Source organism: Thamnophis elegans, chromosome 3 (genome assembly GCF_009769535.1).
Source record: "Thamnophis elegans isolate rThaEle1 chromosome 3, rThaEle1.pri, whole genome shotgun sequence".
NCBI classification, from domain to species: Eukaryota; Metazoa; Chordata; class Lepidosauria; order Squamata; family Colubridae; genus Thamnophis; species Thamnophis elegans.
The window spans coordinates 104987969-105002598 of NC_045543.1; the positions used below are offsets into that span (position 1 = coordinate 104987969).

Here is a 14630-nt window from a genome sequence, read left to right on the forward strand (position 1 = left end):
ATACAATGTGTAAGACAAATGAACATTTAGCTGGGAGTAAGCAACCTAAATAAAATGAGGATTTAGTTTTTAGTGGATGACTGCATCAATATGGTCTGTGTTGGTTTGAGAAGCAGAGGATCAGGCCACCCAGTTCACTTCAAGTGTGGGATCATAAACATGCAATACTTCCCAAGACAATTAGGATAAGATGCCATTTTTGTTATAATGCATTAAAGTTCACCAATATCTATTTAAGGCAAATATTGTTCCTTATGTGGATTCTATTGTAACAGAAAAAAAAATATTGTGACAGTGAAAGATTTTCAAAAGATGAATATTTCCTGGTTTGGTAAAATGTATCACTCAGCTGGAGCAGTTATTGGCAATAATTGACCATTATCCACTGATTTAAATTATCTCAAATCTACCATTTCTCCATAACAACTACTTTTGATATATAAATGAAATTCAAACTGGCAGCATTCAACAGCTTCAGTGTACAGCAAGTGTGCTATTAATTAAAGCAGCTTTTCACAGTGGATTATATGAAAGTGAAGATTTTCTGAATGGTGGAATAGGAAATATTATGCTGTTTACTCTCGGGAAATAAAAAGGACAAACTTAAATCTAATCATCTCCTTAATAGATAACTTGATATCTGATATTCATTAAAGCTATAAATTTTCCTTGGTCTCTTAAACATTGAATTTATTATTTGAATTAATTTACAAAATCATCAAAATGTGTGGGGGAAACAGTGTGCTCACTGAAGAGTTCTTATAGATCCAGCACATCAGAATGACATTAGTTTGACTAAAGTTGTTCTGTGTTCTATAATTATTCATGATTATTTCATAATTAGGGTAGCTTACTGGCTTATCCCCCAACTTGCCAACTTTGCAGGACAGTAGAACAGTAGACAGTAGATCCAAGATGACTGGATTGGTTGTGCATTAACCATTTTTTCAGTCAATGCAACAAAATGAACTCTGACACATGCTTATTTTTTAGTCAGTGCAACCACTGAGTCAGAGACCAGAAGGGTATCATTGGTATCAGTGATAGTGTTTAAGGGGTGGGGTGGGTGGGAATCAAAGAATAATTCACAGTGGTACAGAGAGAATCAGTGTAGCCTCATCTCACCAACCTTGTTTGCCCCCTTTTTTTAACCACCAGCAATGAAGTTGCAGCAGATGAGTAAAAAGAAAACAGAGAACATTTTCCTAGAGAAATCTCATTATGATGGAAATTATAATGAAATCATTATGAAATCATTATGATGATTGTCTGTTTCAAAACTGGTTAATTCTTCAATAGGAATTACAAGGTTGATTGGGGGAAACAATGCCTAGTTTAGCCTCAAACAAACTAAAATCTATTTTGTGATAAAATTATTCCCTCCCACACCTAAGGATACATATTTGTCGGGAAGGTTAATTAAGTAGAGATGGGCACATTAACTTAATAAACTACATTGTGGTATTCATATAACCCTCTAATCTTCTCCTATGATTTTGTTGATCATGTTGTGCAAAACAGGGCTATGTAATTTAGTTTCTTTTAGCTCCATATAAATTTCATATACTCAAATGAATAATAATTACATAATAATATTTGAAGATGACCCCTCTAAAGCTGATTTTGTTGCAGACATGGGACACGGTGTGCAGGAGAGATTGCCATGCAAGCAAACAATCTAAAATGTGGAGTTGGAGTGGCATACAATTCCAAAGTTGGAGGTAAGAAATATTAACCATAATTATATTTTAGTAGTCTGTTTCTTTGCTGAAGTACCCAGAGATGTTCGAAATGCTAGTGGAGAGGTACTGAACAAAGGAATATTAAACTGAATAGCAGGGACAGAAGCTTTCTGTTTCTATTATGCATACAAAAGACTGAAAGGGTTATTCATTGCTGCCATCTAATGAATTTCAACAAAACCCTGAAAATAATAGTTTCATTAAGTACCATAATCCCTAAGCATCAGTGGCTGATTAGATTGCTACTATATACATATTCATATGGCCTACAAATGTGGACTGAAATTCAATTATTTATTATTTTTATCAATGCATGTTGACCAAGCATGCCATGGCCTCAACTATGCAAGAAAAGCTTCTAGTTTTCTAAATTCTAAATGTGAGTTACTAATATACTATTAATTTGGAGAGGAAGAGGGTTTCTTAAGAAATAGAGGAAAGTCAGAAAAACAACCAACTCAACAAAAGTATTTATGTATGCTTGTATGCATGTATCCATTAGTTAATTTATGATAGTATGGATTTTTAAAAGCTCTATATGTAATCCCCTCATTGTACTGTTTTTATTTTGTTTTTCAAATAAATAAATGATATATACTTCATCATACACGAAAAATAAAACCTCTAAACTGTGTTTTTCAATCTTAAAAATATTAAGTATGGACCAATATGCAGAACTTCTCAGCTAGTATGCTGGAAGTTGAAGTCCACATATCTTAACTTTGCCAAGATCCACTGCTTTAAAGTGAAGGCCATTTTCTCATCAGTCAAATTTACGGACAGTTCCATCATTAAATAGTCTTTTGGCAAAGATAAGGTCTTTCATATTAATATATTTCATATTAAAGATGTACACAGATCTTTTGGTGATTAACAGAAGCAGGGATGAAGTTTAGCATTGTGTGGTGGAGATGCGGGGAGGCACCTGATCTTTGTAAAAATAACCAGAAAATGGAAACCAACCATAGGATACTATAGAAAAATATGCTGGGTGCCACACTGACTTTTCCTCTACTACCTACTACCATCCTTCTGGTCTCTTTGCTGGTATAAAGTGATCAAATATCTTATTTTGAAATCTGATTTTGTTTTCCTAATTCACCTTTTTTTTGAAACAACTGCACCTCCAACCAGAGTCAAAAAGAATCTGCTAGAGTGGATGTAAAAAGTCTATACAACTTTTTTAAAATGCCAGATTTCTGAGATGTAGAAAAATCAGACCAAGATAAATCACTACAGAATTTATATAACATAAACTTCACAAATCAATTAAAGAACAGTCTGAAATCTTTTAAGGAGAAAAATAAAAATTAAAACTTACAATAACGTGATTGCATAAAGATGCCCACTTTTAAACTAATACCTTGTTGAAGCACCTTTTGATTTCATGACAGCATTCAGTCTTTTAGGGAGGAGCCTATCATCATGGCCCATTCTTCCTTGCAAAAGGACTCCAAATCTGTCAGATTGAGAGGGCATCTCTTGTGCCTAGCCCTCTTCGGGTCACCCCAGAGATTCTCAATTGGGTTCAGGTCCAAAACTTTGATCTTCTTCTGGTGAAGCCATTTTTTTAAAAAAATTGGAGGTGCTATGAGTTGTTGTTGCATTGAAATGTGAAATTTCTCTTCAACATTTTAGCAGAGGTCTGAAGGTCTTGTGCCAAAATTAACTGATATTTGGAACTGTTCATAATTTCCTTCACCTTGACTAAAGCCTCTGTTCCAGCTGAAGAAAAGAACCACAAAGCATAATTCTGTAACCATTGTGTTTCACTGTGGCTTTGGTGTTCTTTTGGTGATGCAGTGCTGTTTTTGCACCAAACATTTTGTGGAATTACGGCCAAAACCTTCAACCTTGGGCTCATCAGAGTGTATCACATTTTTCCCACATGTTTTTGTCAGATTTCATGTAGGTTTTTGTGAACGTAGCAGGGCTCGGATATTTTTCTTTGTAAGAAAAAGCTTTCATCTTGTCTCTGTATCCTGTAACCCAGACATTTGATGAACATAGAAAATTGTTGTCATATGCAGCACACAATCAGTACTTCCTAGAAATACTTGCAGCTCCTTTAATGTTGCTGTAGGCCTCTTTGCAAAGTAGTTTTTTTGTAAACTTTGGAGGGACATCCAGTTCTTGGTAATGTCACTGTCATGCCATATTTTCTCCAGTGATTGTCTTTATTGTGTTCCATACTATAGTCAATGCTTTGGGGGGAGGGGAATTTTCTCCTGACTCATATCAACAATAGATCCTTTTGATCCTTCATAGCAGGGGTGTTCAAACTTGTGTCACGTGATGTATCGTGACTTTTTTCCCTTTTGCTAATCGGGGCATGGATGTGGCCAGCAAGTGATGCATCTGCCCCCTAGACCGTGAGATTGACCCACCTGCTCTATAGGCTCTTTCAGGGGTGGGTTCCTACCGGTTTAACAACTGGTTCGCTGAGTGCGCGCTTTGCGTGTGTGCCCAATTTACAGAATACTTACATTTTGGATTGCTACTTGGGAAGGAAAACGCTGAGGTGTGGCAATCTACTCTGCTGAGAAGATAAAGGTAGGTAAAGCGCAGGGCCGGGTGGATGGGCCTGCCCACTTATTGATCTTCAGAGCTACAGGTTCGTCTGAACCAGTCCCAACTGGTAGAATCCCATCACTGGGCTCTTTGTAGACCATGGCTTTTGTTGTAAGAGACATCTGAGTAAATGTCTGAAACGTACTACTAAAACAGCTGAACTTTATATGGGCTTGATCAGAGTCGCTTTAATTGATGGCAGGTGTGCACTGACTACTAGTTAACATCAGTCTGAATGCGATTAATTCTGAACACAGCCACATCCCTACTTATAAGAGGGTTTTCATACTTATGCAGCCACATTATTCTTGCTATATTTTTCCCTAAAAGATTTGAGTTTGTTTTTCAAGTGAATTGTACACCTTGTATGTTTTATTCAAGGTGGGCGGGGGAATCGGATGTGAGTTATCTTGGTCTGATTTTTTTTACCACTCAAAAACCTGGCTTTTTATATTCACTGTATATATTGAATCACCTATATCCAATCCAGTCCTCTGTTCTTAGGTTCTTGCAGTTTAGAAAAGTGGGCAAAATGTTTCCATTTTGACATGGTCACAAGCACTGTTTTGTACTGGCCACTGAAAGAGAACAAAAATAATGGGTAATTGAGATTCTCTCTCCAACCCCCCTCTCTCTCCCCTCCCCCCCTCTCTCTCATAAAAGGGATCAGAATGCTGGATGGCATAGTCACAGATGCCATTGAAGCTAGCTCAATTGGGTTCAATCCTGATCATGTGGATATTTACAGTGCCAGTTGGGGTCCGAATGATGATGGGAAAACTGTGGAGGGACCTGGCAGACTGGCCCAAAAGGCTTTTGAATATGGAATTAAAAAGGTAAGACAGTCTTAACACAAAGCGAAAAAGCAGTTAGTACATGCCAGAAAATGGGTTGTTTCCTATCATCACTCTCTCACACCTTCTTGTTTTTATTTTTTCTTTGCTGTTTTTTTCTACTTGTTTTCCTTTGAATATTAATGAGATTTTATACAAAGAGGGCCTATAAAATATTAATAGAAATTGCCTACTTTCTGAATATTGCATTATCTAGTATGGCATCAAAATTTTATACATTGTTTTATAACAGAGTGCATTGCTCAATTAGTTATAATCAAAATGATGTGAATACTTGAGAAAAATAGCCTTCTTGTTGGTAATTTAGGTCCAGTTAAGGATGTACGTAGATGATGTTTATGAAGCAATTTTTTATGCTTTTTAATTCTAAAAACTAAGATAACATTTAAACCCACTTACTAAGCCTCTTGTATCAATAGAGAGATCTGCCTTGTTTTTTTCTGTAATTTGGCTTACTCCATTTTTCAAGATATTCTTTCATTAACTGTTCTTTCACCAATTAGACAGACCAATGTTTGGGTCTGATACTCTGATAGGAAGTGGACTTGCTGACAGATGCATCCAATACTTGACTCAGCTCAAGTTCCTATTTCACAATTTTACTTAAAGTGAAGATATAAAACAATCAAGTTAATTGCTTTTATTAATTATCTAGTTATTAGAACAACTTATACAACTTGAACATATTATTTCTAACCTTCTCATCCTTGAGAGTTGTTGGTACAACACAATGGAAGAAAATCAAATTGGAGAAAAATTGAATTCTAACAATTGCATCACTAATTTGGGATTTTATTTTAAGGTCAATACTGAGAAAGGCATCCGTTTTTTGCTTTTGGCAATCCCCTGCAATACAATCCCATTTTTTAAGAAATTAAATTAAGTTTAAAAAATAATTTTAGTGCAAAGAACAAATAGCACTTGCCAGCTGCCACCATAATAATGCTTCCTGAAGAAGTCACTGGCCATTTGCTGCTTCTCCAAAATAGTATTTTATTTATTTAGTTTTTTGGCTTGAGAAATGCGACAGGCAAGATATAGAGTTGTTTGAGGTAGATTGTGGACTTTACTTTAAAATCAATGCTTTTCAAGAGGGGAAGTATCCAGTCCAAACTGATGACTGTCTAACTGTGCATTTTTGCAGCACAGAATTAATGGATGAAGGCCATGGGTTCAGAAAATCTGCTTTCCAAGGCTATTATAATGTATTGTGGTTGTGGTTCAATTCTGCTATTACAGGGAATCCTGATATTGTTTAACAAAATGCATGAACAAAACTATCATGACCATCAAATTAACCATCAAATTAACCCTATGTTTTTAATTTGTTTAAGCATAGCATTAAAATGAGGGAGCGGTGGCTTAGTGGTTAAAATGCTGAGCGTGTCAGCTGGAAAGCTGACAGTCTGGATTCAAGACCCAAGTACTCTACTATAGGGTGAGCTCCCATTACTTGCCCCAGCTCCTGACCACTTAGTTGTTTGAAAAGATGCAAATGCGAGTAGATAAATAGATACTGCTTTGGTGGGAAGGTAAAAGCATTCCATATGCTTCGGAGTATAGTCATGCTGGCCACATAATCAGTGGTGGGATTCAAATAATTTAACAACCAGTTCTCTGCCCTAATGACCAGCAGGGTAGGCATGGCTCAGTGGTCATATGAATGGGTGGGCATGGCCAATTCAATATCACGTCGATGTTGCTTCGCCTTAGCTCTTTGCCTTAGCTGTTACAATGTAATAAGGGTTAACTGGAGAGGCAGTTTCTCTAAGCAGGGCAATAAAGATTAGGCTAGAAACAACACCAGAATGTTTCCTTCCTGCCACCCTTACAGGATTAGCCCTGTAAAGTGGGAAAAAACAAAAATGAGATTTCTTCCAACAACCGGTTCTCTGAACTGCTTAGAAAGTTAACAACCGGTTCTCATGAATAGATGTAAACTGGCTGAATCCCACCACTGCACATAATCATTAAAGTCTTTGGATAATGATGGCTACCTTGGCTAAGAAACGGAGATGGATACGCCATCTAAAGTTGGACACGATTGGACAGGGGGAAACTTTACCTTTACTTATAGCATGTTAAAACCCAGCAATTGTATATTTTACTTGGACTTTGGGTTTAACTTAGCCTTTTTTCTTGCATCACCCTTTTTTCTTTCTACTGCCTCTTATTTCTCCTTTGCTGTCATTCTCTTCTTTCTTTCCTTCACTGGTTTCCCCTTCTCTCTTTTTTATTTCCTTTTTAGTCTTTGGAGAAAATAATTCTCCTACTTTCTCTTTTTCTCAACCTGTTCATCCATAATTTTTGAAGATGCATTCAGTACACAGAAGCTTTTTTTTAAAAAAAAAAATCCTTCATACAGATGAGGAATACTATGGGACATCAAAATGATGCACCAGCATGCCATAAACTCTACCCTTTTTATACTCCCTGGTAACATCATGATACACATATGAAATGGAAAGTCTTGCACTGTGACAATACAATGGGTTCTTCATCATTTTGAGCCTCTTGCGCCATCACTGCAGACACAGCTGTCCTGATTCATTTCTGGATTTTGAATTTTCCCTATGAAGTCAAGAGAGGGGTTTGAGAGGAAGTCTGAAGGTCAGCGTAAACGATACACAGACTATACAGAGCACAATTCTTCATACTTGCTTTCCTCCCAGCATATCTACATTTGATAGAGAATATACATTGTCCAAAGTAAGGCAAATAAGGAGGCATATTTTCCTAATGAGAGTTATTAACATTTTCTACATGAACAATTTAAGAAAAGGGTTATTTTATTACCACTGCTATCCTTGTTATAGTCTATGAGCTATCTCTTTAAAAATTCACCCAAGTATTTTAATAAATGAGACACTCTTAAAGTGAATATACTTTCATTAATCTTTTTTTAAAGATTTTTAGAGAAATTTCTCTGAAATGTTACTAGTCTCCCAGCTCCAGCTTCACAGTATTTTTTTTAATTTTTAGATGGCCTTTTCTTTTTGCATATTCTTGCATGGTGTGTGTGTGTGTGCGCGCGCATGTGTGTGTGATTTTGTTTATAGCTCATCATTCAGAAAGGCAGCTAGTGATGAGCAGGAACAATTAATTTCTGATGTTAACAGAATAACAGAGTTGGAAGGGACCTTGGAGGTCTTCTAGTCCAACCCTCTGTTCATGCAGGAAACCTTATATCATTTTAGACAAATGGTTGTCCAATCTCTTCTTAAAAATCATCAGTGTTGCAGCACCCACAATTTCTGAAGGCAAGTTGTCCTACTGATTAATTGGTCTAAATGTCAGGAAATTTCTCATTTGTTCTAGGTTGGTTCTCTTCTTAGTTTCCATCTATTGCTTCTTGTCTTCAGGTGCTTTGGAGAATAGGTTGACCTCCTCTTCTTTGGGGTAGCCTCTTAGATATTGGAACATTACTATAATTTCACTTTGAGTTCGTCTTTTCATTAGACTAGGAATACCCATTCCTGTAATTGTTCTTCATGTTTTAGCCTTCAGTTCCCAAATCATTTTTCTGGAGTGTCTTTTATACTGTAACGACCAAAACTGGATGCAATATTCTATGTGTGGTCTTACCAAGGCATTATAAAGTGGTACTAACACTTTACATGATCTTTATTCTATCCCTCTGTTAATGTAGCCTAGGACTGCACTGGCTTTCTTTAGCAGCTGTATCACACTTCTGGCTTGTATTTAAGTGGATTATCCACTAGGACTCCAAGATCCGTCTCACAGCTAATACTATTGAGCCAGGGACCGCCTAACCATTTCACCATTGAATTTCATTTTATTAGATAGGGCCCAGTGTTCAAGTCTGCCAAGATCCTTCTGTATCTTGAGCCTATCTTCTAGAGTGTTGGGTATTCCTGCCAGGTTGTTGTCATCTGAAAATTTGATGAGTTCCCCTTCTACCCCCTCATCTAAATCATTGATGAAGATATTGAAGAGTACTGGGCCTAAGACAGAGCCTGGGGTACCCCATTGTGTACTTGCCTCCATGTAGATGCAGGGAAGTAGATACTGGTGAATCAAGAATTATGAAACAACAGGAAAATATAGAGCTAAAGGCTTTACTACTTCAGTCTATGAAATGGACATGCACTGAAGCTTTAAAATGCTGGTGCACATGTATTGACTCTTGCTAGTCACATAGATCAGCAGTCCCCAACCTTTGTGGTTTGACAGCACATATAGAGGGGGGGAGAACTTGTGCAAGTTTAACTGTGCATGCATGTGTACACCTGTTGGCCTGCTGTTTCACAAATCAAGCTGCATATGTGCATGTGTGCACCGGCCGGCAGGTCATGTGGCCAGTTGTGAATAGACCACAGCCCGATAGTGGGCTGCGGCTTGGGGAGTGAGGATCTTGACATAGATAATGCATTATCACCATTTCTGTTGCAATACAAAGATGTGCTAGAATCATTTGTCTTCTCTCTGAGCAATATTGCTTTCTTTTCTTTTCATTTTTTTGGTTGGCAGATCATTGGTTAATATATTTTATATTCAATGCAGCAAATGGCCATAAATTAAATAAGTACTGTAGTCAAAGCTTGAGCTGGACTTGGGCAGAGTTGTGAATATCTGAGGTCTATACATTAAGACTAGGAATAATCCTTTTAAAATAAATTATCAGCAAATAATGAACACTCCATTTAATTATTCAGTGCTTTATTAAATAATTGTATTGTGATGGAATAGATGCACCATATGAAATATATATTAGTATTTCCCAGAATATTAATTTGTAATGCAGCAAATGTGCAGCTATTGTTTATTAGTTCCATAATTCCTCCGATTCCTTAGGGAATATAGTTATGTTTCAAAGATTGTCTAGATATCAGCATGTTGCTAGGAAAATAACAGCACTTTAACTTCTAAAGTATTGCATTTTAAAGAGTGAAAAATGATTGGCTTATTGCAAACAATGTATGTCTTCATGGATCATAAATTATTCTCCCCATAATAATATTTGCTGTCAACTATTAGAAAGGGGGAATCTCAAACAAAAACAAACTTTTATCAATGCAGTGAGTTTTACCCCAAGCAGTGAACCCTGAACCTTCACTTAGAAAAAGGTATTTGGACATATGAAGTAGACCATTCTTAATTTTTTTTTGGGGGGGGGGAGGTATGAATTAGCCTGAACCCCACAAGAAGTTCCTGAAAATAGTTCCTTCTACATTTTGGAGTGTGCAATGTCTATTTTTATCTTTACCAGCTTAGAGACTGGCCAACATTTTACTGAAGTGAGAAATTCTATCTATCTCTTGTGGACTTTTGCACCATTAGATTATAATGGTCCTGCTTTGCCTATTAAAATGTATTGTCTATCCAGCAACAACTCTCTGAGACTGAACCATGAGAACAGCCAAAGACCTGAGAAAGACTCATTTTGTTGTTTTCTGTCCACTGATTATAGTTTTCATGCCATACTCTGTGTGAGCTCCTTATAGCGTCCTCATTCGCTTTGTAACCTCAACTTTCTGACTGAGATGTTAGCCCTTCAAACATTCCAGTCCATTATCTTATTTTTATCATTAGATCTTATCTTTATCTCTTAAGATAAATTAAGCTTTTATTCGTGCAGGGAAAATGTCCTTGCTTACTTTGTTCTATGGCTGACCATTCCCTTCAGATCATTCAAAAAAAATTATATGATATGTAGATCTACTGCTTACCTTTAAACCAATTAAATATATGGATCTGTCAAACTAACATATTAACTGCATTCTTGTTCCAACAAAATAAGGGGGAATCCTTTCTCTGATTCTCATGTTTAGGCTTACTCACAAAATGAGCATGAAAATTACATCTGGGGGAAAGTGCACATATTTTTACTCACAATAGTCACCTCTTTTCTTTCATTTCCCTTAGGGAAGAAAAGGGAAAGGTTCCCTTTTTGTCTGGGCCTCAGGGAACGGTGGCCGCCAAGGAGATAATTGTGACTGTGATGGTTACACAGACAGCATCTACACAATCTCCATCAGCAGTGCTTCTCAACAAGGCCATTCTCCTTGGTATGCAGAGAAGTGTTCCTCAACACTGGCCACAGCATACAGCAGTGGGGACTATTCTGACCAGAAAATTGTAAGTTGTTTTTACCAGATTTAACCAACATTGCGGGGGGGGGGGGGGGCAGCCACAAAGCAATTTGTAGAGCAGGGATGGTAAAATCATGGGAACTAGTCTTAATGCTCTAGCAATCATAATTCAGGTATAGTGGGCATTTTTATTCAGGATTAAACTTTATTTTTTAAGTAAGCTGCTAAAAAATTTGGGTCATGACTGGTGATATTGGGAGGTATTTTGGGAGGAGAACTGCAGGAATTTAAAAAAAATAAATTGAGTGTATAAAGATTTGTCATCAAAAGCACACCATAAACATATTGCTGAAATAATACATAATCATCTTTTGTTCAAATGGGACTCCCTATTTCTTGCCTCCAAAAATAAGGCAACTTCTATATAAAGGCAAAGTTAATATGCAAAGGACTGTCTCTCTCTGGAGAAAACTTGGGTTGAATTTGCTTTCAGTGCCAAGAATGAAAATTAGGAAGTTTGGGAGGTACCTTTGGGAAATGCAAAACAATTGCCTGGATTCGTGAAAGGTCAGAGGAGATAATGATATATGGGAAGTAACCATACTATTGATCTCTTGGTTGTCTCCCTTCCATCCGATCTCTTGGGTTGTCACTGAATCAAGATCTGTGGAAAATGAAAGTAAATTCCAGTGTTTTATTGAGAAAGAGAGAAGAAAGGAGAGAAGAAAGGATAATAATTGATCAAAAATTCCAAAATGTTTCATCTAAGGTCTATAGATCCTACTACTGTACCTTCACATGCACACATTTCAATACTGTACTTCCAAAATATTGGAATTTTGCAGGCAGTAATGTGAGGCACTTTTTCCAAGCAGAGCACTTTATTTTCTAATAAACCATTTGTTTTATTTTCCAAATTACAAGTGCTGTGCATTGCTAGACTGAGAAGAAAGAAAAGAAAAGTATCTGCCATTAACTCCTGTGTGATTTTTTTAAATCTGGCAATCATTTTACAGTGATCCATTGTATGATTCAACAGTAATTCTGAAACACTTATTTTTATCTTACTAGGATTTCACAATAAGATGAGTGCCTTTCATGTAGCATTATGTTCATCCAAAATGAGCTATTTCAATTAAAAAAATTGTAGGCGAAATAGATGGGGAGGGTTTTCAACATCTGGAAGATAACAACTTGTTCCAAGGCAATCATGGAGAAGTATGCTTTTGTGCATGGCTACAATTAACCTTTACATGATGGTTTATATCCTTCAGATAAGTGCAGACCTACACAATGAATGCACAGCCACTCACACGGGGACCTCTGCATCTGCTCCTTTAGCTGCAGGGATTTTTGCTCTAGCCCTAGAAGCAAAGTAAGTTTCTTAAACATCTTCCTACTTGGGAATGCTTGAAACTTTGATTTAATTCACATTTCAAGCAACTGTCCTGTTCCATATTGCTAGCATAAACATCTACAGCTGTATAACAAAATATTTTCAAACAGACCTTGAAATTAAAAGTACAATTTTCTTCTTGGATATGTAGACCAGAAGGACCACAGATAAAATTGATATGAATTGTAAAGAGAATGATTAGTCTAATCCTATATTGTGATTATTCTGATTTTTCTTAATGTCCTTATGGAACTACCATATTTTTCTGACTAAAAGGCACTCCAAAGTATAAGATACACCTAGCTTTTGGGGAGGAAAACAAGGGGAGGAAATCTGCCTCTGCCTCCTAGCAATTTGCCTCCTTGCAGCCAACAGCAAATAGTACAGAAGATATACACTGTTTGTGTATTTCAGCACGGTCTCCCAATGATCAGCTGTTTCAGGCTGCAGGGATTGCCATAGTCTTTTGCCACCTTTGCAAGCCCCATTTTCCCCATTTTCTGCAAGGAGGTAAATTGCTGAGAGGCAGAGGCCAAAGGGTAGGGGCCGGTGGGAGGGTGGGGTTACATTCAGTGTATAAGATGCACCCAAATTTTGACACTCTTTTAGTGGGGGGGAAAGATGCGTCTTATACTTCAAAAATATGGTACTGCAGTTTCATTCTTTGAAACTTTTCAAAAATTCCCTTCAAAGAGGGCTTGAAGACAAGAATCAGAAAAACCACTAAGAATAGATAATAGAGAACAAATATAACAATGATAAATACAATAAAACCAATAAATGAGAATATTTGTAACTCCGGTTTGAAGTTAGGTGTCCTTACTATTCTCTAAGCTTGTTTGTTTTCTTGCAGACATTTCATTACCCAAATTGGTGCTGATTGTCGCATAGCTGATAATGAGAGCTACTGGTTCGGCCGAACTGGTAGCATTTTTTTACTACCAGTTCAGACGAACCAGTCCAAGCCAGTAGCATTTCATCAGTTGTTATCTATTTTAGATAATGAAATGTCTGCATGAAAACAACCAAGCTCAGACATCACCAAGGTCCACTCAAATAAAATAGAATAATAAATATTGTATAATAAGGTAACCCAATTAGTTGATCTATTTTCCCAGCAAAGAACAGAGTTCCTTTATCTCTAAGTAGTTTTCTGCATTTTAGTATGAATCTTTCATGACATTAAAACAAAATACTGTTGGAAATTCAATAGAGATGCTGATTCCTGGGGCTTCTTAACTGAGCACTTATGCTCTAACTGACTCACTGGTGTGTTTGAAAAGTATTCCGTGCCTATTAAAATACTGGATTATGGGCCAAGACTCCAATCCCTTAAGATCAAAATTGACTAGAATTTTGTTTGTAACAGTCCTAATCTAACCTGGAGGGATGTGCAACATTTGGTAGTCTGGACATCTGAATTCGATCCACTGGCCAACAATCCAGGATGGAAGAAGAACGGAGCTGGGCTGATGGTGAACAGCCGATTTGGATTTGGATTACTCAATGCTAAAGCACTGGTAGATTTGGCTGATCCCAAAAGCTGGAAAGGAGTGCCAGAAAAGAAAGAATGCATAGTTAAGGACAGTGACTTTCAGCCGAGGTAAGAGCTGACACTTTGATATTTTTGGCTTCGTTTTTAGATGAATTCTGATCCAGAAACATATAGAGACTTCCCTGTGACCTTCCCATATAATATTTTTTTCAACTGTCCCCAGTCGACTGCTTCCATCTGGCAGTGCTTCTACGAGATAGTTGTGCAGTAAAAAGCCCTATAGATCTTTATTAAACCATACTGATACAGCAACAGTTGCATGGAAAAAAACAAGATGAGTGGGAAAGGGAATGAATGGGGATAATGGCATTTTGTATACAAAAGGATCCAGATCAGTGGTGGGATTCAACATTTTTTACTACTGATTCTGTGGGTGTGGCTTGGTAGGCGTGGCATGGCTTGGTGGACATGGCTTGATGGGCATGGCAGGGCAAGAATACTGTAAAACCTCCATTCCTT

At 37.1% G+C, this 14630-nt stretch overlaps 1 protein-coding gene across 1 annotated transcript in view; it reads left to right on the forward strand.

Annotated features, from left to right (window-relative positions):
* The window catches only part of PCSK1 (proprotein convertase subtilisin/kexin type 1), a 34534-nt gene that overhangs the window by 13278 nt on the left and 6626 nt on the right, over positions 1-14630 (forward strand). Inside the window, exons 6-10 of the mRNA XM_032214034.1 lie at positions 1633-1721; positions 4977-5149; positions 11054-11266; positions 12495-12595; positions 13986-14219. Of these exons, the coding sequence (XP_032069925.1) occupies positions 1633-1721; positions 4977-5149; positions 11054-11266; positions 12495-12595; positions 13986-14219 (810 nt within the window). The remainder of the gene's footprint in view (positions 1-1632; positions 1722-4976; positions 5150-11053; positions 11267-12494; positions 12596-13985; positions 14220-14630) is intronic.